This window comes from Bufo bufo, chromosome 2, assembly GCF_905171765.1.
Source record: "Bufo bufo chromosome 2, aBufBuf1.1, whole genome shotgun sequence".
Lineage (NCBI taxonomy): Eukaryota > Metazoa > Chordata > Amphibia > Anura > Bufonidae > Bufo > Bufo bufo.
The window spans coordinates 781,138,961-781,166,505 of NC_053390.1; the positions used below are offsets into that span (position 1 = coordinate 781,138,961).

General features: G+C 45.6%; 1 protein-coding gene across 4 annotated transcripts in view; it reads right to left on the minus strand.

Moving 5' to 3' along the window:
- Nucleotides 1-6,707: 6,707 nt before the first annotated feature.
- The window catches only part of ACOX3 (acyl-CoA oxidase 3, pristanoyl), a 123,339-nt gene continuing 102,501 nt past the window's right edge, over nucleotides 6,708-27,545 (minus strand). For all 4 annotated transcript variants that reach the window (XM_040419160.1, XM_040419163.1, XM_040419161.1 and 1 more), the window contains exons 14-18: nucleotides 17,438-17,553; nucleotides 16,150-16,324; nucleotides 14,725-14,792; nucleotides 10,519-10,605; nucleotides 6,708-8,245 (exon numbers count right to left, since the gene is read on the minus strand). In XM_040419160.1, the coding sequence (XP_040275094.1) occupies nucleotides 8,126-8,245; nucleotides 10,519-10,605; nucleotides 14,725-14,792; nucleotides 16,150-16,324; nucleotides 17,438-17,553 (566 nt within the window). In that variant the 3' untranslated portion in view covers nucleotides 6,708-8,125. The remainder of the gene's footprint in view (nucleotides 8,246-10,518; nucleotides 10,606-14,724; nucleotides 14,793-16,149; nucleotides 16,325-17,437; nucleotides 17,554-27,545) is intronic.

Here is a 27,545-nt window from a genome sequence, read left to right on the forward strand (position 1 = left end):
GAGCATCTGTCCTTATGACTCTATGATGTGCCATTCCTCTATTATTCCTGCTAGAAGTTATGAATGAATTACTAGCAGTTTGTAATGAAATTTCACTTTTTAAAGGGATTCTGTCACCAGGTTTCACCCCTGTCAGCTAAACATATGCTGATGTTCAGGGCCTCATCAGGATTCCAAATGTGGGCTTATAAATGTCATCTGTAGCCTTATTTTGCTAAAAAAACAGCTTTTACTAACCTGTCACTCAAAGAAATAAGGTGCCCAATGGAATGTCAAGGGATGCAAGGTGCCCGCCGCACCCACCGCGGTTCGTGCCCAGCGCCGCCTTTCCAGACTTCTGCGCCACCTCCTAATCCTCTGTGCCGCCTCTCGCTCTCCCTCTCCCTCCTCCTGCTGTAAGATCTCGCGCGTGCGCACAGGGCTCTGAAAGGCTGGCGCCAGAGTGCAGGGCATACCTGGGTTGAGCGAAGTGCCGGCGCATGCGCACTTCGCTTTAAGAAGCCAAATCGAAAAGTCCGCACGGGCGCATCAGGCAGAGCCCTGTGCGCACGCGCGAGATCTTACAGCAGGAGGAGGGGGGATAGAGGGAGAGCGAGAGGCGGCACAGAGGATTAGGAGGCGGCGCAGAAGTCTGGAAAGGCGGTGGTGGGTGCGGCCGGCACCTTGCATCCCTTGACATCCCCTTGGGCACCTTATTTCTTTGAGTGACAGGTTAGTAAAAGCTGTTTTTTAGCAAAATAAGGCTACGGATCACATTTATAAGCCCACATTAGGAATCGTGATGAGGCCCTGAACATCAGCATATGTTTAGCTGACAGGGGTGAAACCTGGTGACAGAATCCCTTTAAGGCCTCATGCACACAACCGTTGTTTTGGTCCGCATCCAAGCCGCAGTTTTGGCGGGTCGGATGCAGACCCATTCACTTCAATGGGGCCGCAAAAGATGCGGACACCACTCCGTGTGCTGTCCGCATCCGTTGCTCCGTTCTGTAGCCCCGCAAAAAAAAATATAACATGTCCTATTCTCGTCCGTTTTGCGGACAAGAATAGGCATTTCGACAATGGGCCGCCTGTCCCGTTCCGCAAATTGCGGAAGGCATATGGGCGGCTTCCGTTTTTTTACGGATCCGCGGTTTGCGGACCGCAAAAAACGGAACGGTCGTGTGCATGAGGCCTAAGGGTGTCTTCACAAGCTTCAGAATTTGTTGCTGAAACTTTCTGCAACTAAAAATAAGTTCCATTTATCTGAAAGGCTTTTTGAAGAACATGGTATTCTGCAAGCCCCTTTCAGATGAATGGAAATGATTTTCAGTCATGGAAACCTGCAACAAAATCTGTCGCAAGGTCTGAAACAGTCCCATAGACGTGCAACAATCGAGATGTAGCTTAAAAGGATTGTCCAATTACAACAATGTATCTCCTATAAGTGTCTGATCAGCGGGAGCCTGACCACAGGGGCCCCTGCCGATCACCGTGTTCCCCTGTTTGATCTGTGTGCTGCTCTATAGAGATAGCCAAGTGCCAGCACTAGTGGCAGACCATGCGACTGCTATGGGGCCCAGGGCAAGAGGGGGCCCAGTCTTAGTTGGGATTGTCTCCTCTTCTACTGGAGGTGAAAACTTGGTCTGGACTCTACCCTCTAAAGGAACAACCTTTAGCAAATGAAGCAGTGGAGAAATGGCCCAAGGGTCATTGAAAAGGGTTTAGGCGGAAACCCTTCTGTCCTGTGTGGGGGGCCTGGTGTGATCCTTTCTATGGGGCCCTTACTGCTCTATGTAAGCCACTGGCCAGCACTCAGCTATCTCCGGCAAAATAAGTTGTTGTAATGGGAAAACTCCTACAGAATTCCCAAACTTTGTCCCTCTGGCTACCTGTGCGCACATTTCTCCGTTTCCTCTGTTAGTCCTCTCACACACGGCTGTTGTGGTTCTGTTCTGTGCATTCAACTTGAATGGGTCCGTGATCCGTCCATTCCACAGAAAGATAGAACAAGTTCTATTTTTATGCGGAACAGAAGCACAGATCAGAACCCCACGGAAGCACTCCGTAGTGCTTCCATTCCGCACCGCATTACCGGATTTGCGGACCCGTTCATTTGAATGGGTCCGGATCCGGAATACGAAATGCACACGGGCGGTGCCCCGTGTATTGCGGAACTGCCGTATGCGGCCCGCAATACGGCCACGGGAGCACAACGACCGTGTGCAAGAGGCCTTGCTTGCGGATTTTGATGCGGTTTTGCCCTGATCTCACCCTTTGCATTGCAAATAGTAAAATCCACAGAATCAATTGACTGGCTGCGGATTTCATAATCAATTTCGGCTTGGAAACAATCTGCAAAGTGTACAAGAGATTTGTCAAATCACATTCACTTTGCTGGCACTGTGTTACGCTGTGGTTTTCCCGCACGCAATCTGCAACATGTACAGATAGTCCAAGGGTTAAAGGTTATGTACACCTTTGATGCAGTTTTTAAAAAAAATATTTTTATTATTTCATCGTACTTGTTTTGAGCTAAAATAATTTTTTTCAATTGGTCTTTATTAAAAATTTGGAACCCCTGTCTCTGTGCAGCCTTGAGATTCTCTAGTAGCAGGATCTGAGTTTTCACTTTGTTCCGTCAGGCAGCTCAGCTGAGGGCTCCTTATCTCTGACCTTATAAACAGTAATTTTAGCTCAATTCTTATCTCACCGATAACAATGTCACTTAATTAATGTTTGTGTGAGCTAATAGTAATTTAGAGATGAGGTTTATTAGATGACTGGCACAAAGTGAAAGTAAGATTCACACAGCTAGACAGTTAACCCTTTAGGACAGAACAGCTGAATATTTTCAATAAAGAGATTTTTAGCCCAAAATGAGTAAAATGCAATCATAAAAAAATAAATAAATTATAATTTGTCCCCAAAGGTGTACATGGCCTTTAAATTATGTCCCCGATCTGCCAGTTCAGTCTTGCATGTTGATTGGTTGGTCACACTGTAGCCGATCATCTAATGTGTATGATCAGCCCATTACCCCGGGCATTGTAGGTAATATTCAGAGCGTGCGCTCAACACTACTATAGTTTTTTAGTCACCGTGAGGATTGCAATGATGTAGCAGAGCAGGCCTTGTTTTTCCACATGCTAACTATTTCTCAGCAGTGTGTGTCATCATTCCTTTTCTTCTCCTGTGTGCATCTGGTTTGTGAAGGTCTGAGAGGTTTCAGGGGAGAGTTGGGAGCTCCCTGCACACATTACTGTGTTGGTCACTGAGTTCTGGTAAAACTTTTTACTTTTAATCTCATACAGATTTAATCATTTGGGGGCCTGAGTGCTAAGACTCCAACTGATCGCTGGAAGGAAGAGAAGCGTTGAGGATGTGTAACGCCCCAGAGGTGCATTACCACCTTCCACACCTGCCCATTGTCTTCTATGGTTAATATAATGTCATCATATGTATTCATTTCCAGGTCCTGTATAATGTGCATATTCTTTTCCATGTAAGTGTTATGTTCAAGTGTAATACACCTGGTTCACCAGCAGATGGCGGCAGTAATGGCAGAGCTACCTTGCCTAGAATGGAACCTTCTTTCCATTCTAGCTTGGTCCCTCAAGTCCCTCTCTCCTTCTAGTGATTGGTGAGCGACTCAGCACGTAACATTTTTTGTTTTACTTTTCTGTTCACCTACAGTAGCTATGTATTTTTAATGGCATCATTTCATTTACCATATCATATATTGAAATATGGGAAAATCATTCTTTGTGGGGATGAAACTGAAAAAAATATATATAAAAAAAAAAAATTCCCCCATGCTTTTTTGGGCTTTGTTTTTACGGCATTCACTGTGCGCTAACAAATTACATGAGGACCTTATTCTGAGGGTCTATACAATTACAGAGATATCAGATTTATATGGTTTATATTATGTTTTACTACTTTTACAATAATTGCCATATTCTGACAGTTTTTTTTTTATATTTCAATCTACAAAACATATTTTTTTTTGTGGGGGAGGGGAGCATTTTCATGTACTTATTGATCACTTTTTATTACATTTTAGGGGAGGAAGAGGTGAAAAATAATGGCAAAGGGGCCATTTTTGTTTTCCCCCTTTTTTGCTGACATTTTTCAGATGCAGAAATACCAATTATGCATTTGGTTTTATTATTCATTTGCAAAAATTATGCATTTGGTTTTATTATTCATTTGCAAAACGGTACAGTTATTTTTTATTCTTTTAACTGTACTTTTTAGTCCCTTTAGGAAACTTTAACAATCCTCTTATCACTTATGCCACACACTGCAATAGTATACTTTTGCAATCTATGGGATTTTTACTGGCTGCCCATTAAGTCCTGCCTATGCCAGAGCTTAACAGGTAGTTTGCGGTCGAGCTATAAAGTCCCAGGATTCCATAGCAACCAATCGGAACCTTGCGAATTGGGCACAGGGGATCTGATCAGACAACAGAGGGAGCTATCTCTATCTATTTAACTTCTCAGATGCCCTGATCGCTATTGACCATGGCATCTGGGGGGGTTTAATCTCCGATTGCATCATTGCTGCTGGGTGTCATCTGTATTGCATAGCCGGCACACATCGCGTATGGAGCAGGCTCAGCTAGTGAGCCCACTTCATACACACTGTTGAACTACAGTTACATCAGGGGGTGTGAAAGGGTTAATGGGAATGTGTACTTCGAAAATAATCTGTTGTTTAAATCAAGATCTTACTTTCCATGTCACCAACACGGCAGTTTTTACAGTGGCCAGGCTGCCCTGTTAAGTAGAGATTACTTCATAGCAGTCCTCTTATTATCATCACAGGCAAGATTACAATAAAATATAACTCCTATATATATATGTACATACCAGGATCCACCATTCACAATAGCTTGTGAGAAGAGCAAGATCTGCAAAGCATAAAGGGGTTGTTTTATCCCCCACCTTACTAAGCTGCTTCCCAAGAACCCAAACATCGTCCAATTTTGCAAAGGGAAGATGCTCCTACTTACACTGTTCCTCTGCAACGCCCCTGTCAGAGGACATAAAGTATTACATGGGACCAATCAAAAGTGCACATGGACGGATGGTGTCCCTCATAGCCAAACTGTAAGGCCTTGTACAGGTCACCCCTTTAATTTTTTTTAGATGTAGCAGAGCAGAGTTTGTGAGAATTTAAAAAAGCTGAGCTTGACCACATCAAGATGTCTTTACCCGAAGAAAACACATACTGTATATGGATAATAAAGATCTGGATATTATATATCCATAATAAAAACAACCATATCAGTTTTATTATAAATTGTTCACATTTATTTAGGAACGAAAGGATATTATCTTTAATGTCTAGAAAATGCCAGAAGTTTTACAGTGAGTAGATTATGGCGGTGGATTATGGGCGGACAGCAGATTGCTAGACAGAATGCGTTAATAATGGTGGGTATTATATGCTCCATCTAATTCATGTATATAGATTATTCACGCCAGGTTTACACTTTGCTCTGTGGAGAAATGGGGCTCTTTCACATGAGCGGATCCCGTGCGGGTAATCTGCTGCGTGAATGAGAGCCAAGCCCCGTTCCGGACAGCAGAGACACGGAGCAGTAACATGATTGATCATGGTCTCTGCCTCTGATCTTTTTACTACAAAATCACAGTGAGATAAAGTGGTCACTGATTTTGTAGTAAAAAGGTCAGAGAGGCACAGAGCATCATCAATCATAATTGCTGCCCGGAACGGGGCTTGGCTCTCTTTCACGCAGCGGATCACCCGCACGGGATCCGTTCGCGTGAAAGAGCCCATATAAAACCGCATCAAGATCACAACAAAGGAAACGTAGGAAAAATATAGAAAACCACAAAATTCATATGCAATATTCTTAATGATTTTCCTAGGGAAGGAGTGGGGGAGTCAGTACCCCCACAGATCAGCCATCGACACTGGAAACTATACGATGGATGGAGCCGGAAGTAGTTTCCGGTGCTGGTGGCTGCTCGAAACAGCTGATTGATGTGGGTGCCGGGTGTTGGACCCTCCACCATTCCGATATTGATGACCTGCCCTCAGGTTATATGTTATTTCAGTGGTTTCCTCTCTCCATATGTCCTACCGGATGTCATAGGGTTTTGGGCGCCGCAGTTTGGGATGTGCCGCTTTAAGCCGATCTGGCAAACCCAGTGCCACCATATAATGCTACACTTCCCCTGCACACAGACCCTATGCTTCTAACCCAGGTCATTCAAAAGCTAGAGGTCCAAACCAGTTCAATGTGTCATCCCCATTCTGGGAAAGTGTGGAAAATATATTCGACTAGGTCTTCTACTGTACATCGGGTTATTCGACTATAATTGCGTTTTTGCTGGTGACAACTTTTTGAAGATCATCCAAATCCAATACTTCCTACATTTACTGAATGGATTGTGAGCGACAGAACGTTGGGGGGGAGGGGGGAAATGGCTCCTGACCGTCTTGCACCCTCGAAGTGAGGTCACCGCACTCATGCTTATGCAATGAGGAAATCTGCTTTTTTGGAAAAGGTTGGGCCCAACAATCATATGGACTTTTTTTTTCTATGGCGGCACATGGGGTTCCTTGCGGCTCTGTACTTTGCGTGCCACCACATGGAGATCTCCAGGTTGACATATACTGGAGGTTGCTCCCCCCCAAAAAGCCATAGTCTGACATATCTCCATACAACGTGCTTCCAATGGGACATGACATTTTTTTTCTGTTAGATCTGTACGCCATTTGACCGACGAAACCTCTGTGCGTCCCTGTGTGAAGCCTTATGTATTTAGAGGCAAAGTAAAACCTACAGAAGCCTAAGGGTGCCCTCATACATGTAAAGCACCATACGGTAGGACAAGCCTTAAAAGGGGTTGTCTGATTAAATAAAATAAAAGTTAAATATAAAATTAAACAATGCATACTCCTACCTATTTTAGCCCCCATCAATTCCAGCGCCCTTGCACCGATCTTCCTCACCTCTACAGCCATGACATTACCTTCTTGGTTGCAGCAATAACAGACATAGCTCTATACCTTAGACACCGATGCAGCCAATCATTGGCCTCAGTGTTATACAACACATGACCGCTGAGGTCAGTGATTGGCTGCAGTGGTCATGTGTACTGTATATAGCCTTGCCAAAGCATCAGCCAATCAAAGTCTGGCGGGGAGGATTGGAGCAGCAGCACTGGAAGCCATGAGGCCTGAACGGGGGTGTATAGGTTAATTTAACACTGCGGCACTGGGGGCCATTTTTTTAAAAATAAATCAGACAACCCCTTTAAAGTGTAATCAGTAGCAATGTACCAATTGTCATATATAATTTAGTTTATTATACATTCTCCTTTGGACATTCAGATACATGAGATATAGAGATGCCATCCCCCAGTTAGACAAAACACTTTGCTCTCCTCAAGACTTAAAGTGAACGTTCGCCCCCGAACACAGATTTATTTTTGTGCCGATTCATTTCATACAGTATATCTTTGTAGCATTCAAAGCTTTGATTTCTGATGCAGAACTTCAAATCCCCCTACACAGGCATATGGAATATTACCTTTCCATTGTCTGTTGCCACCACTAGAGGGAGCTTAAGAGTTTACTGCATACTGAATAAGAACGTGCCGTATGCGGCTAGGCGCCCTCTAGTGGTGGCTGTTGTTGACAGCTAGCATTTTGTCTCAAATCTATGGAGAGAATTTGGAGCCCCTTATAAGAAAAACAAAGTTCTTACCGCTATAAAGAGATTAGATTAATCAGCGCAGAATAAGCAAAAAGAACATGATGATAAAAGATGGAGATTATTAGATACTATAGAAGCTGGAAGAGCAGTAGAGTATGTAGAAGCTAATCCGAAACACATTTACCATACAGTAGGTAACATAGATGATATTTTAAAGAAAAAAACAAAGCCCTGTTGTGCTATAGTATACTAATATTTGTGCGGGAGCCGCATGCATTTTTTTTCACTGCCATCTTTACCACTATTCAGAAAAATTATGCTTAAACCAGCAAATGCTTTACAGACAATTATAAATGAGGAATGGATGAAAAAAACGTGACAATTGTGCAATACGCAAATATTACATACACGAATGTCACATGTATGGACATAAACCTATGTGTGCCTTCAGAGCTGCGATCTCGGCTTGCTAATGACAGGCTTGTTGCAGCAAAATTCAGGCCACCATGATGGACGCTCCAAAACCTTCTCTCCTTGTAGGACTGCGGACCACAGGTTCTTGTACAGCTGTAAGAACGTAACGCGAGTTAGACTTCTAAAGCTTGATGGTAAAGGATGGTCATCCTGCCATATGACGGGGGCCTCAAGTCCCAGTTTTTACTCTGTAACTAACCATATATTCATAGACTGTAAGGATGGAGGATCTGGGATCATTAGTAATCACACACCATGAATGTAATATTGTAGAAACCCCCTTTAAAAATAATTTTTCCAGGATTAGAAAAACATGGCTGCTTTCTTTAAAAAAACAGCGCCACACCTGTCTACAGGTAGCATGTGGTATTGCAGCTGGGCAGGAATGGACCTGTGGTTAGAAGAAAGCAGCCCGGTTTTTTTAATCCTGGACTGCCCCTTTAATATATGCATTTAACAAATGCGTGTATTTAATATATGTATACAGTGTCCTACATCAGATCCTTCTCATTAAGGTAAACATCAGGAAGTACACCAAACGTATACATCTGATGGAAGACTGGCGATCTGATTGGTACTGGAAAACGGTAGCAATTGGTCAAATTTTCCTGTAGCGCCACCACATGGGAAAATAAAACATTACACAGATCCCATTAAAATCAATCGGCTATCTGTGTCAGGCGCAAACATTCTGGGTCCTCCAGCGCAAAAGCCTCTTTGCAGCCGTTGTTCCGGCTAATAGGCGAGGACCCTGAATGAAGACCCTATAATGGTATTATAAGCTAGACAACCTTTAAGATTAGTAATAATGAAAAATGCACCAGCGAATATGCCATAAATGTCTAAGGGGGGAATACCCCTTTAAATGACAACTGCAGCTCTGCTACATGTGTATGTATAGCAGTCAAACAATTGCATATAAATTCTGCCACTGCATTGTCAGGTGCTACCCAATGGCATGGGTCTGACACGGCAGAGATGAGCTTGTCGGATGCAGCTCGTCCGAGTTTGTGCTTTGCCAGAACTCATCAATCTATCATAATGTTTCATTCATGGTAACTAGGACTGAAGGTAAACCTACATCATGGTCATGCAGCCTAGGGGATTCCCAACTTACGCTACTTTCACACTCGCGTTTGGTGCGGATCCGTCATGGATCTGCACAGACGGAGCCACACCGCTAATACACCCGTCTGCATCTGTTCAGAACGGATCCGTTTGTATTATCTGTAACATAACCTAGACGGATCCGTCTTGAACACCATTGAAAGTCAATGGAGGACGGATCCGTTTTCTATTGTGCCAGATTGCGTCATAGAAAACGGATCCGTCCCCATTGACCTACATTGTGTATCAGAACGGATCCGTTTGGCTCAGTTTCGTCAGACGGACACCAAAACGCTGCTTGTCCGTCTCCAAAGTGTAACGGAGACGGATCGGAGGCAAACTGATGCATTCTGAGGGGATCCTTCTCCATTCAGAATGCAAACTGATCCATTTTGGACCGCTTCTGAGAGCCCTGAATGGATCTCACAAACGGAAAGCCAAAACGCCAGAGTGAAAATAGCCTAAGATATTGGTGGCCCATACAGGAGGCAGGTTTCACCTTATGTTTGTTGCTTTACCTCCTATAGAAGTGAATAAAGAGGGAAGAACACGTGTAGCCACCTCACCATTCACTCTCCACCCGCATACAGTGACATGGTGGTCAGGGGGGCCCCCCCAGGTCTGGATATGGGTTCAAGGCCCGGCGGCGAGACCCCCACCTGTCAGACATTAATGACACATATGGTGAATATGCCATAAATGTCTAAGGTGACAATACCCCTTTTAAAGGGGTCTTCTGAGATCAGACACTGATGATGGTCATCAGTTAAATTATCAGTGGGGGTCCGACATCCGGGACCCCCGACGTTGAACTGTTTTGAGAAGGCACCGGTGCCCACGGTAGCGCTGCGGCCTTCTCTCAGCTCACCACCATTCTATAGCAGCTGAACTGCGCCTAGGTCATGTGACCGATGAGTATGACATCACATGGCCTAGGCGCAGCTCAGCCGCTATACAATGGCGGTGAGCCGAGAGAAGGCCGCAGCGCTACCGTGAGAACCAGCTCCTTCTCAAACAGCTGATCGGTACGGGTTCCAGGTGTCGGACCCCCACCGATCAGATACTGAGGACCTATCTAGAGGAGAGGATAGGTCATCAGTATAAAAGTCTTGGAAAACCCCTTTTGAACGACAGCTCCAGCACTGCTACATCTGAACGCATAGCAGTCAGTTACATTTTAATAATTCTTGTAAATAAAATGGACAAAAAACCATTTAAAACTTTAAGGCAAGAGAGGATTTATTCCTCTGTGAATTTACCTCTCCATCAGCTTTGGCAATGGGGGAGTTCAGGATGAAGTCTGGAGGGGCGATGGCGTCCACCAGAGACACGGCATCGTCTTTCAACTGTGTGAAAAGAGGAAAAATGTTGGCAGCCGTCCTCGCTTTCCATAGAAACCAAAGCAAAAACAGAGCAGAAGAGAAATGACACAGAGTGAAACCTGAGCGGTCACGCCGTCAGGGGAGCGCAGGATTCACTTTTATTGTCTTGGAAGCAACATGGAGTCTGTCTGGAAGATTTCTCCGTGTCTTGTGTCCTCCTTGAGTCTCGTTAACCTTTCGATGGGAATTCTACAAGGACATGATCTGGTCATCCGGAGCAGAACTACTGCTGCCGTTTAATGTGGAATCTGCATTTATTTCATCTACTAAACCGGTTTTCTCATATGGTCGATCTCAAGTGGCCAAGAAAATGTAAACGCGGAGCAAACTCGCTAAATCAAAGCAGATGGCAGTGAAAAAGGACTGATGGGGGTCTTTTTTGTAAAATCCTAAATCCCGTCACTCTCTGGTGCTTATATCTTAGGCTACTTTCACACTTGCGTTTTGTGCGGATCCGTCTAATATCTGCACAGACCGATCCGCACCAATAATGCAAATGCTTGTACCCGTTAACGGATCCGTTTGCATTATTCATAAAAAAAAAAAAGTCTAAGTGAAAACGGATCCGTCTTGACTTACATTGAAAGTCAATGGGGGACGGATCTGTTTTCAATTGCACCATATTGTGTCAGTGAAAAACGGATCCGTCCCTGTTGACTTACATTTTTAAGTATAGACGGATCCGTTAGGTTCCGCATCGTCAGACGGTCACCAAAACGCTGCAAGCTGCGTTTTAGTGACCGTCTAAAAAACACCACGGAGACCAAACTGATGCATTCTGAACGGATCCTTATCCAATCAGAATGCATTAGGGCTGAACTGATCCGTTTTGGGCCGCTCGTGAGAGCCCTGAAACGGATCTCACAAGTGGACCCAGAAACGCCAGTGTGAAAGTAGCCTAATCCGTACTGGACCATATACACCAATGTCCAGGAGAAGCAAAGCAAATTACAGATGTAGCAGAGCCGACTCTGTTGTTTAGCTCTTTGCAGCTGCATGCACAGTGTGCGCGTCTGAAAAACGACAGATAATCACAATGCTTGCTTCAACGCACAAGCTCAGCTCTGCTACACCTGACATCGAGTTGAGGGGGTCGTCCACTATCTGCTGTGTAATGAAAACTTTCTGAGATACTTTGAATAAAAATGCTTCTCGATTTTCTGATCGCTTGCTTGAGTGAGCAGAGACCTAAACTGATACATTGTAACAATCTATAGCGGAGCAGAAGTAGGTTAAAAGGAATACTCATTCACTGACAGCAAGCAGACATCTTGAAAACAGTGAAGAACTGAAACACAAAGTATATTACAAAAACTTTTACAGAGGTATGACAGGATTTTGTCATTGATGGCCTATCCTCAAGGTAGGCCATCAATATCTGATCATTGGGGGTCCCACAGCCCGCCAATCAGGCTGCTCCAGCACCGGAAACACATCATTTCGTCCAATGTGTAGCAGACAGAGCGGGTTATCGCAGCGCTGCGCCCACTGAAGTCAACCAGCTTCTGGTGCCAGAGTGGCACTAAAACAGCTGATCGATGGGCATCAGGTTCTATCTGATAGAACTTGTTCTATCTTATTGCGGAACACCACAGAAGCACTCCGTAGTGCTTCCGTGGGGTTCTGTTCAGTGCTTCTGTTCCACATTTCCGGACCCATTCAAGTCAATGCGTCCGCATCCGTGATGCGGAATGCACACGGAACGGTGCCAGTGTATTGCAGATCTGCATATGCGATCCGCAATACGGCAATGGGACACCTACGGTCGTGTGCAGGAGGCCTAAGAATGTGAAAAACAGAGGTCAACTGCGGCTGAAATCACTGGCCTCTTGTCGGAAAAGCTTCTCTGTCCACATTATATTGGACGTTAACCAACCAGTCACATAACACCAGAAATCTAACTAGTGACTGTGTGACCCAGAGTACTTCTAATAACATTAAAGGGGTTTTCCTACATTATTTTTTTTAACTGATGATCTATCCTCTGTATAGGTCATCAGTATCTGATCGGAGGGGGGTTTCAGGTCTCGGACCCCCACCAATCAGCTGTTTTAGAAGAAGACTGAGGGGCTCAGAGGAGACCCACTGCCTTCTTGCAGCTTAGCCTAGGCCAGTGAGGTCACACTCATCCTTCACATGGCCTGGGTGCAACTCAATCCCATTCAAGTGAATGGGACTGAGCTGCAATACCGAGCACAGCCGTTATACAATGTATGGCGGTGAGAAGGCACTGGCTTTGGCCTTTTCAAACAGCTGATCAACGGGAATACCAGGGGTTAAACCCTCACCGATCAGATACTGATGATCTATCCTGGAGGACAGGTTATCAAAAAAAAAATTAAAAAAAAAAATCGGAAAACTCCTTTAAGGGTCCATTCACACGTCCACAATTCTGTTCCGCATTTTGAGGAACGGAATTGCGAAACCCATTCATTTCTATGGGGGCCACACTATGCGCTGTCCGAATCCGCATTTCCAGATCCGCACTTTTGGGTCCGCAATTCTGTTCCTGAAAAAATGTCCATTATAGTGTCGGCGATGTGCGGTCCGCAAAATGCGGAACGCACATTGCCGGTGTCCGTGTTTTGCGGATCCGCAAAACACATACGGATGTGTGAACGGACCCTTTAGGGTCTCTACTATAAATAATGTGGGAGTTCTCCTGGGATATACTATATCTGCAAACCCTACTGATAAGTTAGCCATACACATTAGATGAACATCAGCCAAACCCGGCAGGACTCGCTGACCATCTAACGTGTGAAGCCAGACATGGCGATCCTACCAGAGGTGTCTGGCAGCAGCTGATTCCCCTTTCCCAATTGAAAGGACGTCTGCATTGAGCTAAGCAATGCACGTGTATGGGGGGGGGGGGGGGGGGGGGGAAAGAGTCTGCCAAAAGACCATTCAGGCTGAAAGTTATTGTATGGCCAGGTTTCCTCAGCATCTGTGAAGACACATCGTGAGGAGCCTTGACGTAGATGGTCTACAGCAGAAGTCCACACCAGAGTGTGCACAGAGACTGAAGAATGGGCAAGTACTATCTAGTCTGGTGAATCCCGATTTCTGCACCATGTAGAAGACTGTAAGATCAGACTGGAGTAAGGAAGACCTCTCCAGGAATCCATCCTACCTCGTCTCAATGGTGGTATGAACAGCCAGCGCCAACCTCTAAGGGTACTTTCACACTTGCGTTGTTTGATTCCGGCAGGCAGTTCAGTTTACTGAACTGCCTGCCTGATCAGGCAAACTGTATGCAAACGTATGTCATTTTTTCTGACTGATCAGGCATTTTTCAGACTGATCAGGATCCTGATCAGTCTGAAAAATGCTTGATCAGGCAGAAAAATGCATTGCAATATACCGGATCCGTTTTTCTGGTGTCATCAGGCAAAACGGATCAGGTATTTATTTTTTTCTTATTTTTAATGGTCTGCGCATGCGCAGACCGGAAGGACGGATCCGGCATTCCGGTATTTTGAATGCCGGATCCGGCACTAATACATTCCTATGGAAAAAAATCCGGCATTCAGGCATGTCTTCAGTTTTTTTCGCCGGAGATAAAACCGTAGCATGCTACGGTTTTCTCTTTTGCCTGATCAGTCAAAATGACTGAACTGAAGACATCCTGATGCATCCTGAACGGATTACTCTCCATTCAGAATGCATGGGGATATGCCTGATCAGTTCTTTTCCGGTATAGAGCCCCTGTGACGGAACTCTATGCCGGAAAAGAAAAACGCTAGTGTGAAAGTATCCTTTTAGTCATCCGCATCCCTTACAGTCAATATACCCAACTTCTAATGGTTGCTTCCAGCTGGATAATGCTCCCAGGCATAAAGCTGATGCCACCTCTATCTGACCAGAGTGCGGTGTACCCCCATGTCCTGTCAGCAGACCACTCTCCAAACCTTTGGTATGTGTTGGAACTGGAGAATTGCTGTTCTGAAAGCTACGGTAAGTGTGTGTGTGTGTGTGTGTGTGTGTGTGTGTGTGTGTGTGTGTGTGTGTGTGTGGGGGGGGGTCCTGTTTAGCAATAAAATGTATGTTCGCCAAGTGACTCCTTAGATTCTGATCTGCTACCTGGCCACACAGGTCCAGAATTGCGTCCTGCACGATCCTACCAGGCAGTTCACCAGCAAAGTATCCACCTGTAAAAAAAAAACAGCAAGAAAGTATAAATCTATGGCATTAAAGGGGTGTTCCATCCTATGAAGAGAAGGCATAGTCGCTGGGGTACGAGTCGCTGGGTTGCAACCTCCGAGACCCAACGATTTTAAGAATGTTAGTTTAGCATTGCTTCCACCCCATTGCTCCTAATGGCAGTACCCTGAACAGCTGGGTGGTCAGGGAGGCGCAGAGAAAACTTCGCAGGGGGTCCGGTGCTAAATCAGATTGGGCTCTGCAGCCCTTTCAAATTACAAAATCGGAGGGGTTGTCCTTCCACTGATCATAATGTGTTGGCATATCCACTATTTTATAAGATTTTGGCACTGGCTAAACTATCCGGAGACTAGTGGAGGCATTTCTATATACGCTCTTAAAGCGTATGGGAATCATTGAGGACAGTCCCCTGCTTAGGGACCTTCTATGAGCCGCAGTCACGCGCTATATGGCAAGCAATCCCATTCAGTAAATACACCCTTTTGCACTCAAAGTACTAAACCAAGCAACGTATAAAAATAACAAACCTGTCGGTAGTAACTTGCTGATGGTTTCCAGTTAGCACGAGGATATAGGCCCAGTGCAATACAAAAGGAAAGGGAGTTAATCAAAATATTTGATGAGACTTCTATGTAGTGTGCGTCTAAATCCAACACTCCTGATACAACTACATCCTACAGTAATTCGGTCACTTGACGTTACATGTCAGAGGCCAGATTTTAATATGAAATTCTCCAGAAAAATCTGTTTTTGGCAGTGTTTCGGGGCCACGCTTCCAATCAGGATGTTGTGGTTTCGAAATGGTCTGCTCTGCGGATGCTTCTTATCCAGATCCTGATCATAACGGACACCTTCTGCCTCGGGATCTGTCACCAGAATCTCATCTATATGACGATTCCATGTCGCTTCCTAATATTAAAAGGGCAAATCTCCCCAGGATCAAAACAGAAGGGATACAAATCCTGCGCTCCTAAATAATAAATCTGTGGCTGTCCACAAGTGGAAAAACATACCAGTCTATAGGTGGTGTCTGGAGTTGCAGTTCAGCTCCATTGAAGTGAATGGAGCTATGGTGCAGTACCACACACCACCTGTACACAGGTGTGGCACTGGTTTTATTTTGGTGGGGGAGGAGGAGAAGCAGCCATGCATTTCTAATCTTCTACCACCCCTATAGGCTGCATTTGCACATCATGATTATCCAGATCACCGAAAACAATTATTGGTTGAAAAATCATGACGGACATTTTCGAGACACCGGAAGTCGATAAGGAGGAATTTTAATTAATGAAACAATAAGAGCCGGCGCATGTGGTAGTCATGGTGCACCCGGTGGAGCCTCACCTTGGTAGAGCACGGCTATGTGCTTATTTAGGGACCACAGTCCATACAGGCAGCACAGCTTCTTCAGCACGGGCTGCAAGGAGCCGGGTGTACTTGGGTCATGGGTGTAATCGTAGTATCTCTGCAGAACTGTGTGCTCTATAAATGCCAAGGCCAAGGAGCGGCAGTAGTACACCTTGAAGAGGAAGGAAACAATACGTAACCCATAAACCGACAGGAAAATTAGGATTTTTTTAAATTTGGTAGTGCACAAACATCTAATTTATGTATCCCAGCCACCCCAAGAACATCCCCTTGGCAATCCATTTGGCCGTTTGTTTTTCACAGTGAAAAGGGACACTGTAATGTCAAATGAAGGGAATAGGGAACATAGTATTGCCACAGTACAGGGATGATGCACACAGTGATGCCACAGTACAGGGATGATGCACACAGTGATGCCACAGTACAGGGATGATGCACACAGTGATGCCACAGTACAGGGATGATACACACAGTGATGCCACAGTACAGGGATAATGCACACAGTGATGCCACAGTGATGCCACAGTACAGGGATGATGCACACAGTGATGCCACAGTGATGCCACAGTACAGGGATGATGCACACAGTGATGCCACAGTACAGGGATGATGCACACAGTGATGTCACAGTACAGGGATGATGCACACAGTGATGCCACAGTACAGGGATGATGCACACAGTGATGCCACAGTACAGGGATGATGCACACAGTGATGCCACAGTACAGGGATAATGTACACAGTGATGTCACAGTACAGGGATGATGCACACAGTGATGTCACAGTACAGGGATAATGCACACAGTGATGCTACAGTACAGGGATAATGCACACAGTGATGCCACAGTACAGGGATAATGCACACAGTGATGCCACAGTACAGGGATAATGCACACAGTGATGCCACAGTACAGGGATAATGCACACCGTGGTGTCACAGTACAGGGATAATGCACACAGTGATGTCACAGTACAGGGATAATGTTAAGAAAAGTAATGCACACACTAATAATGTTCCTGGCACAATATTCATCTATATTCCTGTACATTATTAAACATGGATATCAGGGGCACAGCTTGGGGTGGGCATGTAGAGCATGTCCTGGGTCCCAGTGAGGTGCCTAAAGCCATTCTGGTCATCGTATTTAGGGGTTAGGGCAGTAACCTGAATGTTTGCCCTGGTGAAGGAAAGCGTAACTATGACATATACGGTACATACAATGCCAAGACCCTCCACATAAAGGCTGTCTGCATTACTCTGTACCTGACTATTATTTCTGGCATCGAAATCGTTTGCGGCCCTTTGCTTCTCCTGTTGGAGTTTATGATGGCTTTCTCCGAGTAGGTAGCAGACTAACCATTTGTAGGCGTCCAGAGCCACTGAAAGACAAGAACATACAGTAATATAATAATCAAAACCAATCATTGCAGTAGAATATTACTATTATTCAGTACAGAAACGACTCCAGCACATCCCAAGCTGTGAGGGACGTCCTAGCTGTTGGAGGCGCTGATGTTCTACTAGGCTCAGGAAACACATTCTGAGATACATTTTTAGATACTTTGACATGAATTACAACCTACGGTGATCTGTCTTCTGTTTTAAATCTACATAAAAAACCTGTGCAGATATTTTACTGCTTTTGTAGCAGTTTTGACAGTTATTTCATGTCCATTCATACATAGCCGGTTTCAGAACTCTGCTGGTTTCCTTTCGCAAAAGTCCGCCCTACGGTAGGACATTGGATCGGATAGCTTTGATTTATCTGTGCAAGGCTATGTTCGGTGTATACGTCTGGAAATGCTCCCAGTGTATATACTGTGTGTGCCCACAGGGTGTAAGGGGCCCGATTTATACTAAAAGAGGGTTCTTTTGCCATAACTTTTCCCACTGTATTAGAAACCGGAGTTTGCTATGTTTTTCAATGTAAGGGGAACCCACAAAATATGAGCGATCTATAGACAATATATGCCATTGTAGCCATTTTCTTTTTTTTTACTTTCCTGGTGTAAGCTATATTGGAGGCATGTCCTTTCTTTCTCTATAGTCTGTAAAGACGGCAAAGCATGGTGAATATTCTTTAGGACAACTGCAATGAACGGCATTGGTCTTTAGGAAGGAATGGAAGTAAACCTCTCCCCCTTAGGCTCATACAGACCCTTATCTGTTTACACTTGTATAACATTCAGTGTTGCTATACTGCCTCATCTTGGCCTCCAGTAATACCACAGCGCTGTGATCAGATCTGCTCACTCTGTCCCAGTCTATACAGCAAAGCTCAAAATATAGAATGTTAGACAGCACCAGGCGCTTCTCCTCCAGTGAAATAGTCCTTACATCCCAGATGCACGTGTGCAGCAGAAGCGATCTGGACTCTTCCTCCTCAAATATGCATAAAATGTGGTAACACCAGCATCGAAAAAAAATCCATTATTATGCCATACCAGGTATACAGTAGGGCTGAAACGATTACTCAAATAAATCGATTAACTCGACAAAAAAAGCCTCAAATCGAAGATTCGTTTGTGCCATGTGACCACAGAGTGTAAGTGAAGAGCTTGCTATTACTCACGCTCCGCGGTCACCCGCCTGCTCGCACAACGCTGCTTTGGATCCTGACGTACAGACATCTTGAGGACATTTTAGGGGGGGGGGGGGAGCTGATGGCAGTGGGAGGGGGAGCAAATGATGACATGGGGAGCTGGTGGAATTGGAGGGGGAGCTAATGGCACTGGGGTGGGGGGAGAGCTGAAGGCACTGGGGTAGGGGGAGAGCTGAAGGCACTGGGGTGGGGGGGGAGAGCTGAAGGCACTGGGGTGGGGTGGGGGGAGAGCTGAAGGCACTGGGGTGGGGGGGGGGAGAGCTGATGGCACTGGGGGGGGGGGGGGGGGAGAGCTGATGGCACGGGGGGGGGGGAGAGCTGAAGGCACTGGGGTGGGGGGAGAGCTGAAGGCACTGGGGTGGGGTGGGGGGAGAGCTGAAGGCACTGGGGTGGGGTGGGGGGAGAGCTGAAGGCACTGGGGTGGGGTGGGGGGAGAGCTGAAGGCACTGGGGTGGGGGGGGGGGGAGAGCTGAAGGCACTGGGGTGGGGGGGGGGGAGAGCTGATGGCACTGGGGTGGGGGGAGAGCTGATGGCACTGGGGTGGGGGGAGAGCTGATGGCACTGGGGGGAACTGGTGGCAGGGGGTCTGATCAGTTTTTATAAAGGAAAACAGTCTATTAATTAATTTTTTCTTATTAGAGTACTCGATTAATCGTAAAAAAAAAAAAAAAAAAAAAAAATCAAAAAAAAAAAAAAAATCGGTAGAATACTTGATTACTAAAATAGGTTTACTGCAGCACTAGTATACAGTCAATCAACAATGTTTCCATCCATGGTTACAATCAGGTCTTTATCAAGTTTACAAGTGGTTACGAGTCATTTGTAAGCTTGGTAGAGACCTGACTGTAACCATGGGTCAAAACGCAGATTACTGTATACCTGGCATGGCACAGTAAAGGATTTTCTGGACTCTGGTGCTACTACTTTTAATACACACAGCAAAGCGGACAACTGAAAGCAGGACACCCCCCTCCCAATGTGACTTGTCTAGAGGCCAGTGTGAAAACTAGAATGTTTCATGTTTGTAATAATCTTGAGTAATGTAAATTAGATGATCTGTTCCCATTAAACGAGGAAAACAGCAAGCAAGTTCCTGAAAGTAAAGATGTAGATGTCGGGCATCTGTTTCCTGGCTTTAACTACAGCTAAACTAGGAACATATAAAAAGTATATAAAAGTCAGAGTGTTTTTCAGGACTCAAGAGTGCAACTGTTCCACTGATGTCATGGCAGGACTCAGTGCACCCAATACTGTATAATCTTAGCACTAAACTGCCATTATACGGCTGTAACGTCTCAAGGTTTCCATCAAAACAAGGACGGGACGGGGACATTGTGTTAATCGGGGGAATGTGACGTGACATTACAATGTACAAGACGAGTGTAAACTGCTTACTGCACGCTGCTGTCAGCTCTCATCTCAGTTTCCTCAAGGGAGGCAGCAGGTTCCTTGGTTGAGTTGTGTTGTGGAATTACCAGGATCTGTTACCATGTCTCCCAGTCAGGATGTCTATGGAGGATCCTGAATGTTCACGTGAAAAGCACAAGATTTTCCTTTCCAGAACTTGCCATAATCCTTACTGATATGGCACACCTGCACATAGTGGGTCTACTGCATAAAATCCGAAGCGCATTTGGCCAAAATTTGTGTCAAACTGTGTGGATTTTGCCTAAGATTATGGTGCAGAAAAGTTGATTGTTAACCAATATTGTCCTGCCATGATGGGTGGAACTTTCTAAAAGTGATCTTTTTACTTCAAAAGACTACATTTGTGGATTCATTGATCTCAGAAATACAGAGCCCAATAAATGTCACCCAAATGTGCCAATACCATCAGGAATGACCAGCCATCTAATGTTTAGGAAGGAGTCTTGGCTCCGCTGATGACAGATGCTGGGGGAAGATAAAGATGGGACTACTCTGGCAGCAGCTTTCTCCCCATTCAGGACATATGCATGCTTGGCCGGTATTAAGAGAGAGCCGATGGCTGAACAAGCTTTCGGTAGCATCTACGTATCGCCGGCCTTAATCCTCGTATCACTACAAACCTCTGACGTAATCCACACAAAGGACCATTCAGATTTATGGCAGTCTACTCAAGATTGTAAACCTGTGGAGCACCACACCTGTGTTCTGGAAATTGGTGGTGCTACTAAGATTATACGATGACTATTGCCTGGTTTTCCCTTTAAAGGGTGTAGAAAGGCACAAGGGACCATCGTTGATGGTAGATACGCGTCACTGTGGTTCCTGGCCTCAGTGAAGTAGGAGCAAGTAGTTCAGGTGCGTCAGCGGCAGTAGGTGGTTGACATTTTGTTTATTTAGTATAGCTATGAATAGCTGATCAGGGACGGCTCTTACTGGGAGTAGTCATAGTGCTGGGTGGGTGACTATTCCCCACGTTCCAGGCCGAGTCTTGACTGGCCTGCAAAAAACAGCCAGCAGTGTCAGGTGGCGGTGATTACCTCTCTGACTGTGGAGCTCTGTGTGAGATCGGAGTCTGAGCTGGAGTTGCAGTGCCAGAAAGACTGAGGACAAAGCAAAGTCCACATACACCCCGAAGGGGTTATGCTACTACGCAAAACCATACCTGTGTTGTGCTATAGATACAGGACTTTGTTTCTTTGAGGCCGGCTGGAGCAAGCCGGTCACCTCCTTATTGTTTTGTCAATAATAACAGACAGACAATTGTTGCTTTGCTCTCACCGCTAAAAGGCTGCTGCTGCGTTCTTACCTGAAGGCTACCATTGGGGCAGATCCCTACAATTGGTGGAGAATGCAGGCAAAGCAATTGTTGCGAGGAGCAACAGCAAGTTAAAGAGCCAGAAGCCAAATTGTTTGTGTTAGACATTTAAAGGGGCAGTAGCCTAAGTTACTGAACTGACCTTTTGAAAGAAAATTTTTGTCACTGGATGTCCTGGGTAAAGGCTGCAATTAGAATAAAAGACTAGGCGGTTAAAATGGAGGATCTTGTAAAGCACCTCGTGCAGGCCAGTACTCAACAGCAACAAGCTATTGCAGAGTCTGTATGAGCACAACAGGAGACTAACAGCCCCTCATAAAGCAAACGGCCATAATGTCAGCAACCATCCGGGTCAAGGAGACCCCAGCTTCCCACAGTAATGAGGAATGCCAGCGGAGCACAGAGGATGGTACGAGAAGCCATGCAAAAAATGACCACAGGACGACGTAGAAGCCTTCCTCACAGAATCTGAGCGGGTCGCTGAGCGTGAGAGACTACCAGCTGAGCAATGGGCCGAGGTCTTGGCCCCATTTCTCTCAGGCGAACCCCAGAAAGCTTATAACTTGTCATTGCAGGATGCGCGGGAATACCCCAAACTAAAAACAGAGATCTTGGCACATCTGGGGGTAACCTTCACAGTCCGGGTTCAGAGGGTGCATCAATGGGGGTTTAGGAGAAGCAAGCCCCCGAGGTCCCAAATGTTTGACCTTCTGTACCTCGTCCAGAAATGGCTACAGCTGTATGTCTGTTCCCCAGTCAAAATGATGGAGTGGATCGTAATGGACCGCTTCATGCAAGCTCTCTCCAAGCCAGTGCAGTGCTGGGTTGCACAAGGAAACCCGCAGACTGCGGATGACTTGGTAGGTTCGATAGAGAGATATTATGCAGTGGAGCACACCATAGCTGACTCTGGGTCCCTGACCTCCCCATACTGGAATGCTTGGAGTGAAACTCCTCAGGAAGGACGTTCTAAGACCAGGAGCATACCAGAGTCAACGCCAAGACCTTCCCTAAGAGATCTGCTGGAGATGTTATGCCCCGGTACATATGGCAGCCCAGTGCCCCACCAGCTCAGACCAAATGGACTGTTCTGTGGGGAGATGAAGCTCCATGTTTGCATGTAGTGCTGTTCCAAACTTTGGGGAGGGACTTCCACTCTGTTCAATCAGCGTTAGACATCCCCACAACTGGACTTCTGGACTCTGGGGAGCCTGGTCACGCTCCTAATGGCCCATATCCCTCATAAGTTGGTCCCTGGGAAAACCTTGGGGGGGGGGGGGGGGCGGGGGAATCACCTGCATTCATGGCGATACCAAGGTTTACCCAGTAGCCCAGGTCCCCTTAAAAACAGAGGAGGGTATGTATCCCACCAGGTAGGGGTGGTGCAGGGGCTGATGCACGAGATGATCATTGGCCGGGATTGTCCTTTGTTCTGGGATCTTTGGGCAAGGGGGGTACCGCAACAACTCCCTGCGTGCAAAGACAGCCCCGTGCTCATTGACCCCGAGGTGGTCCTTGAATTTACGTTCTCTGTCATGGTAGGTGATGAGGAGGAGTCTGCCGTTGGGGAGACAGTCCCTGACTTAGAAGTATCTCTGGGAAACTTTTGGACCACCCAACTCCGAGATTAGACTTTAGGGGCCTTAAATAATGTGGGGGTAGTCAATGGGGTACCCTCACTTTGCCATAAATAGAAACTTGTTGTAAACGGTGACTAAAATCCATGAAGAATTAGTGGAACAGCTCGTGGTCCCCAAGCTATATAGATGAATGGTAATGGACCTGGCACACGGCCATGTCTTAGGGGGATACTTGGGGGGCGATAAGACCCTTGAAAGAGTTTTACAAAGGTTTTATTGGCCAGGGTGTTAGAGAAAGATGACCATTACTCTTACTGGTAATTTGATTTCCCATAGCCTCCACAACGGCACTGGTAGGAGCTTGATCCCACCTCTCAAGGACAGGAAACAACAGCAGAAGCCCCAAATAAAAAGACATCTCCTCCAACCTGCTTAAGTTAGTAAGAGAGAACCAAAAAGGACTTTACGCCCAAACGCCAGGTCCTGGTTGGCCAGAATATCCAATTTGTAATGTTTGAAAAAGGTTATGGGGTTAGACCAAGTGGCAGCCCTACAAATTTGGTCCACAGAGGCTGATCCTCTCTCAGCCCAAGAGGCAGACATAGCTCTTGTGGAGTGGGCCTTTAAGGTTAACGGGGGAGAGAGCTTCATTTCTTTGTAGCACAGAATGATAGTTAACTTGATCCACCTGGCAATAGAAGCCTCAGAGGCCCCAAACCCCTTGTTCTTTCCCTGAAACTGGAGAAGGAGATGGTCTGACTTTCTGAAGGATTCTGTGACTTTAAGGTATTCTAATAGGGTGAGTCTGACGTCCAGGTGATAAAACTGCCTTTCTTGCTCACATGAATGAGAATCGCAAAAGGATGGCAAAACTATCTCCTGCTGGCAGTGACATTTTGAGAAGACTTTAGGGAGGAAGGCTGGGGCAAGTTTTAGAATCATCTAGAATAGAGATATAAGGTTGCTTGCAAGAAAGGGCCTGAATTTCCCCCACCCTCCTGGATGAGCTAATGGCTATCAAAAAGGTGGTTTTAAGCGTCAGTTTCAGGGAAATTTCAGAAAGGGGCTCAAAAGGAAGGAGACATGGAGGACCGAGAGCAGTAGGCTGAGATCCCATAGGGGAACCTTAACAAATAAGGATGGACGAAGCCTACTGGTACCCTTAATGATTCTGCCAACTTGCAATCAAAGAAAGCACTTAGGGCACATACTTGGACTTTTAAAGTGCTGGTCCCGAGTCCTTTGTCAAATCCTGCTTGAAAGAAATCTAGGATTAGGCCTATGTCCAGGTCTCCCTGGGGATTCCAGCGGTCTCCCGCAAATGACAAGAAGGTATTCCATGTTCTTAAATACATTTTGGAAGTGATTTGTTTTCAGCTGTGTAACAAGGTGGAAATGACTGCTTCCGAGAACCCCTTCTTTCTTAGCAGGATGCGTTCAGTTTCCAAGCTGTTCGGTGAAGCTGCTGCACATTGGGATAAAGGGCAGGACCCTGAAGCAGAAGGTCTGGAGTCTGGGGTAGGAACCAAGGCTTCTCCGTCGCAAGGTTCTAAAGAAAGGGGAACCAAGCCCTTTTCGGCCAATAAGGTGTAATCATTATCACTTCTGCTTCTTCTTCTTGTATTTTCATCAGAGTTCTTGCTATTACTGAAAATGGTGGAAAGGCATAGAGGAGACCCTTGGGCCAAGTTACAGATAGAGCATCCACCTGATCTTTCTTTTCTTTGGGGCAGATGGAAAAGAACCTCTGTGTCTTCCTGTTTTTTCTCGATGTGAAGAGATCTCTTCCCATATAAATAATATTTTTTCCGCACTGGTGGCTAAGGGCTTGCTTCCTGTACCTCCTTGGCGGTTTAGGTATGCCACAGTCGTTGCATTGTCAGATAATATTTTGACATGGTGGTTCTGGATTGTCGATTTTTATTTTAAGAGGGCATGGAAGACCGCCGCCAATTCCATCAGATTTGATGATGCTAATGACATCTGTTGGCTCCAGGTTCCCTGTACCATCTGTTGTTGAGTATGGGCTCCCCAGCCCTTGCTGCTGGCATCTGTGGTAATTGTAATTAGATCTCTCAGTCGCCACTGAACCCCTGTTTATAATTTTTTTTACTACCATCCACCAGCACCGATTTCTTCACATAAGATGGAATCTTGATTTTCTTCCCCAAGGAGGTCTGCTTTCTGTCCCAGTTTGACAGGAGAAAGGCCTGTAGGATCAGTGTATGCGCCTGGGCCCAGTTTACTGAGGGTAAGGTTGATGTCAGGAGACCTAGTAGACTCATGGTGTCCCTTATTGATGCTGTCCTGTTTGTACAAAAGGTTTTTACTCGGGATATCCGGTGTAGCACCTTTTCCTGTGGCAAAAAGGATGTTAGACGATGAGTGTCTAGAAGGACTCCTAGAAAAACCTTTTGTTGGCATGGAAACAAGCTTGATTTTTCCAGATTTATGAACCAGCCTAGAGATGACAGAGTCCTTTTCACTTCTTCTAGGTGATCCAGAAGCCAGGAATAGGAATCTGCAGCAATTAACAGGTCGTCTAGATAAGGGACAATAATGATACCTTTCAGATAGAGGAATTCTACCATGATCTTTGTAAAAAGACGAGGAGCGCTGGAAAGGCCAAAGGGGAGGGACTGATATTGGAAGTGACATAGGTTCCCTCTCATATAAACCACAAACCTGAGGAACTTTTGACTGTCGACGTGGATGGGAATATGGTAATAGGTATCGGCCAGATCGATTGTAGCCATGTAATAATCCTGACAGGAGATTTATTGTTGATTTTATGTACTCCATCTTGAATCTTTTGTAAATCACTAGATGATTTAGGTCTTTTAGGTTGAAAATGGTTCTGAATTTTCCACTTTTTTTTTTAATTAGAAATAGGGGAGAGTAAACCCCCTGACCTCTTTCGGCGTTTGGGACCTGAATGACAACTTGTTTTTTAAAAAGGTCCGAGACCTCCGATTCCAGAGCGTCCTGTTTCTTTACATCTGAATAAATTCGGTTTGTGAGAAATCTTGACGGGGGAAATGAGGAAAATTCTATTTTGTGTCCCAACTTTATCTGTTTTAGGACCCAGAGGGAGGCAACTATTTTTCCCCAGGCTAGGTTGAACTTTAAAAAAAAATCACAATGACGCCAGAGGTCCAGTAGGGGGAAGGTTTTCAGAGGAAGAGTCGGGGTTAAACAACAACCCCCTACCCCTGCCTCTGGAGGACTGCCAGCTCGCTATATAAACTACCCTAGATCTTACTAAGGGGTATTGGCAAATTCCTTTATCGAAAGAAGCTAGAAAAAAGAGTTTTCCACACCAGAAGGGTCCTTCCAGTACATAAGGATGCCATTTGGTTTGCAAGAGGCCCCTGCCACTTTTCAGAGGGCTAGACCAGATATTTTGCTCACACAGGGAATATGCGGCAGCTTACTTGGATAACATAGTGATCTTCAGTCGTGATTGGGAGAGTCCCCTTAGTAAAATTAAAGCCGTCCTAGATGCACTAAGAAAGGCTGGCTTCACTATAAATCCAAGTAAGTGTGCAATGGGGATGGAAGAGGCCAGGTACTTTGGGTACATCGTGGGAAAAAGGGTGATAAAACCCCAATACATAAAGGTGGAAGCTATCCAAGAATGGCCCCGTCCACTTACCAAGAAACATTTCTCGTTATTGTGGGATATCATAGGAGATTTGCCCCTAAGTTCGCGGAAATAGCAGTACCCTTGACCGATCTTACAAAGGGAGAAAAGTCGGCCATGATCAAGTGGTCCCCCAAGGCTGAAGCCAGTCTTCCAGAAGCTTAAGTCGGCCCTCTGTAAATAGCCAGTCTTCGTAGCTCCCGACTTCTCCCGAGAGTTTATCATTCAGACAGATGCACCAGAGGTAGGCCTAGGGGCAGTGATGGTCATAAATGCGGAGGAACTTCCCATGTGTCATCTCCGCAGAAAGCTGTCCCCAGAAGAGAGGAATTATTTGATAATTGAGAGAGAATGCTTGGCCATTAAGTAGGCACTTGATTACCTCAGATACTAGCTCCTTGGACGGAAATTTACAATAAATTTCATTACAATAAAAAATCTAAACTAAGTATACAAACATGGAGAGCGGCGCCCAGGGATCTCCCTGCATTTACTATTATCCCTGGGCGCCACTCCGTTCTCCCGGTATCTTCAGATTTTTGGCTCAACTGGGAGGAGCCTGCTCTAGTTCTCCTGGGCGTCTCCTTCTCCCAGGCTGTAGCGCTGGCCAATCGCAGCGCTCAGCTCATAACCTGAGAGTTTTTTTTCTCCTATACCGGGAGAACAGAGCGGCGCCCAGGGATAATAGTAAGTGCAGGTCTCCATGTGAGCATACTTAGTTTAGATTTTTTATTGTAATGAAAGATCCTCTTTAAGCTGGTATTGGATCATGCCCCTCTGAAATGGCTACGGAAGAAAAAGAG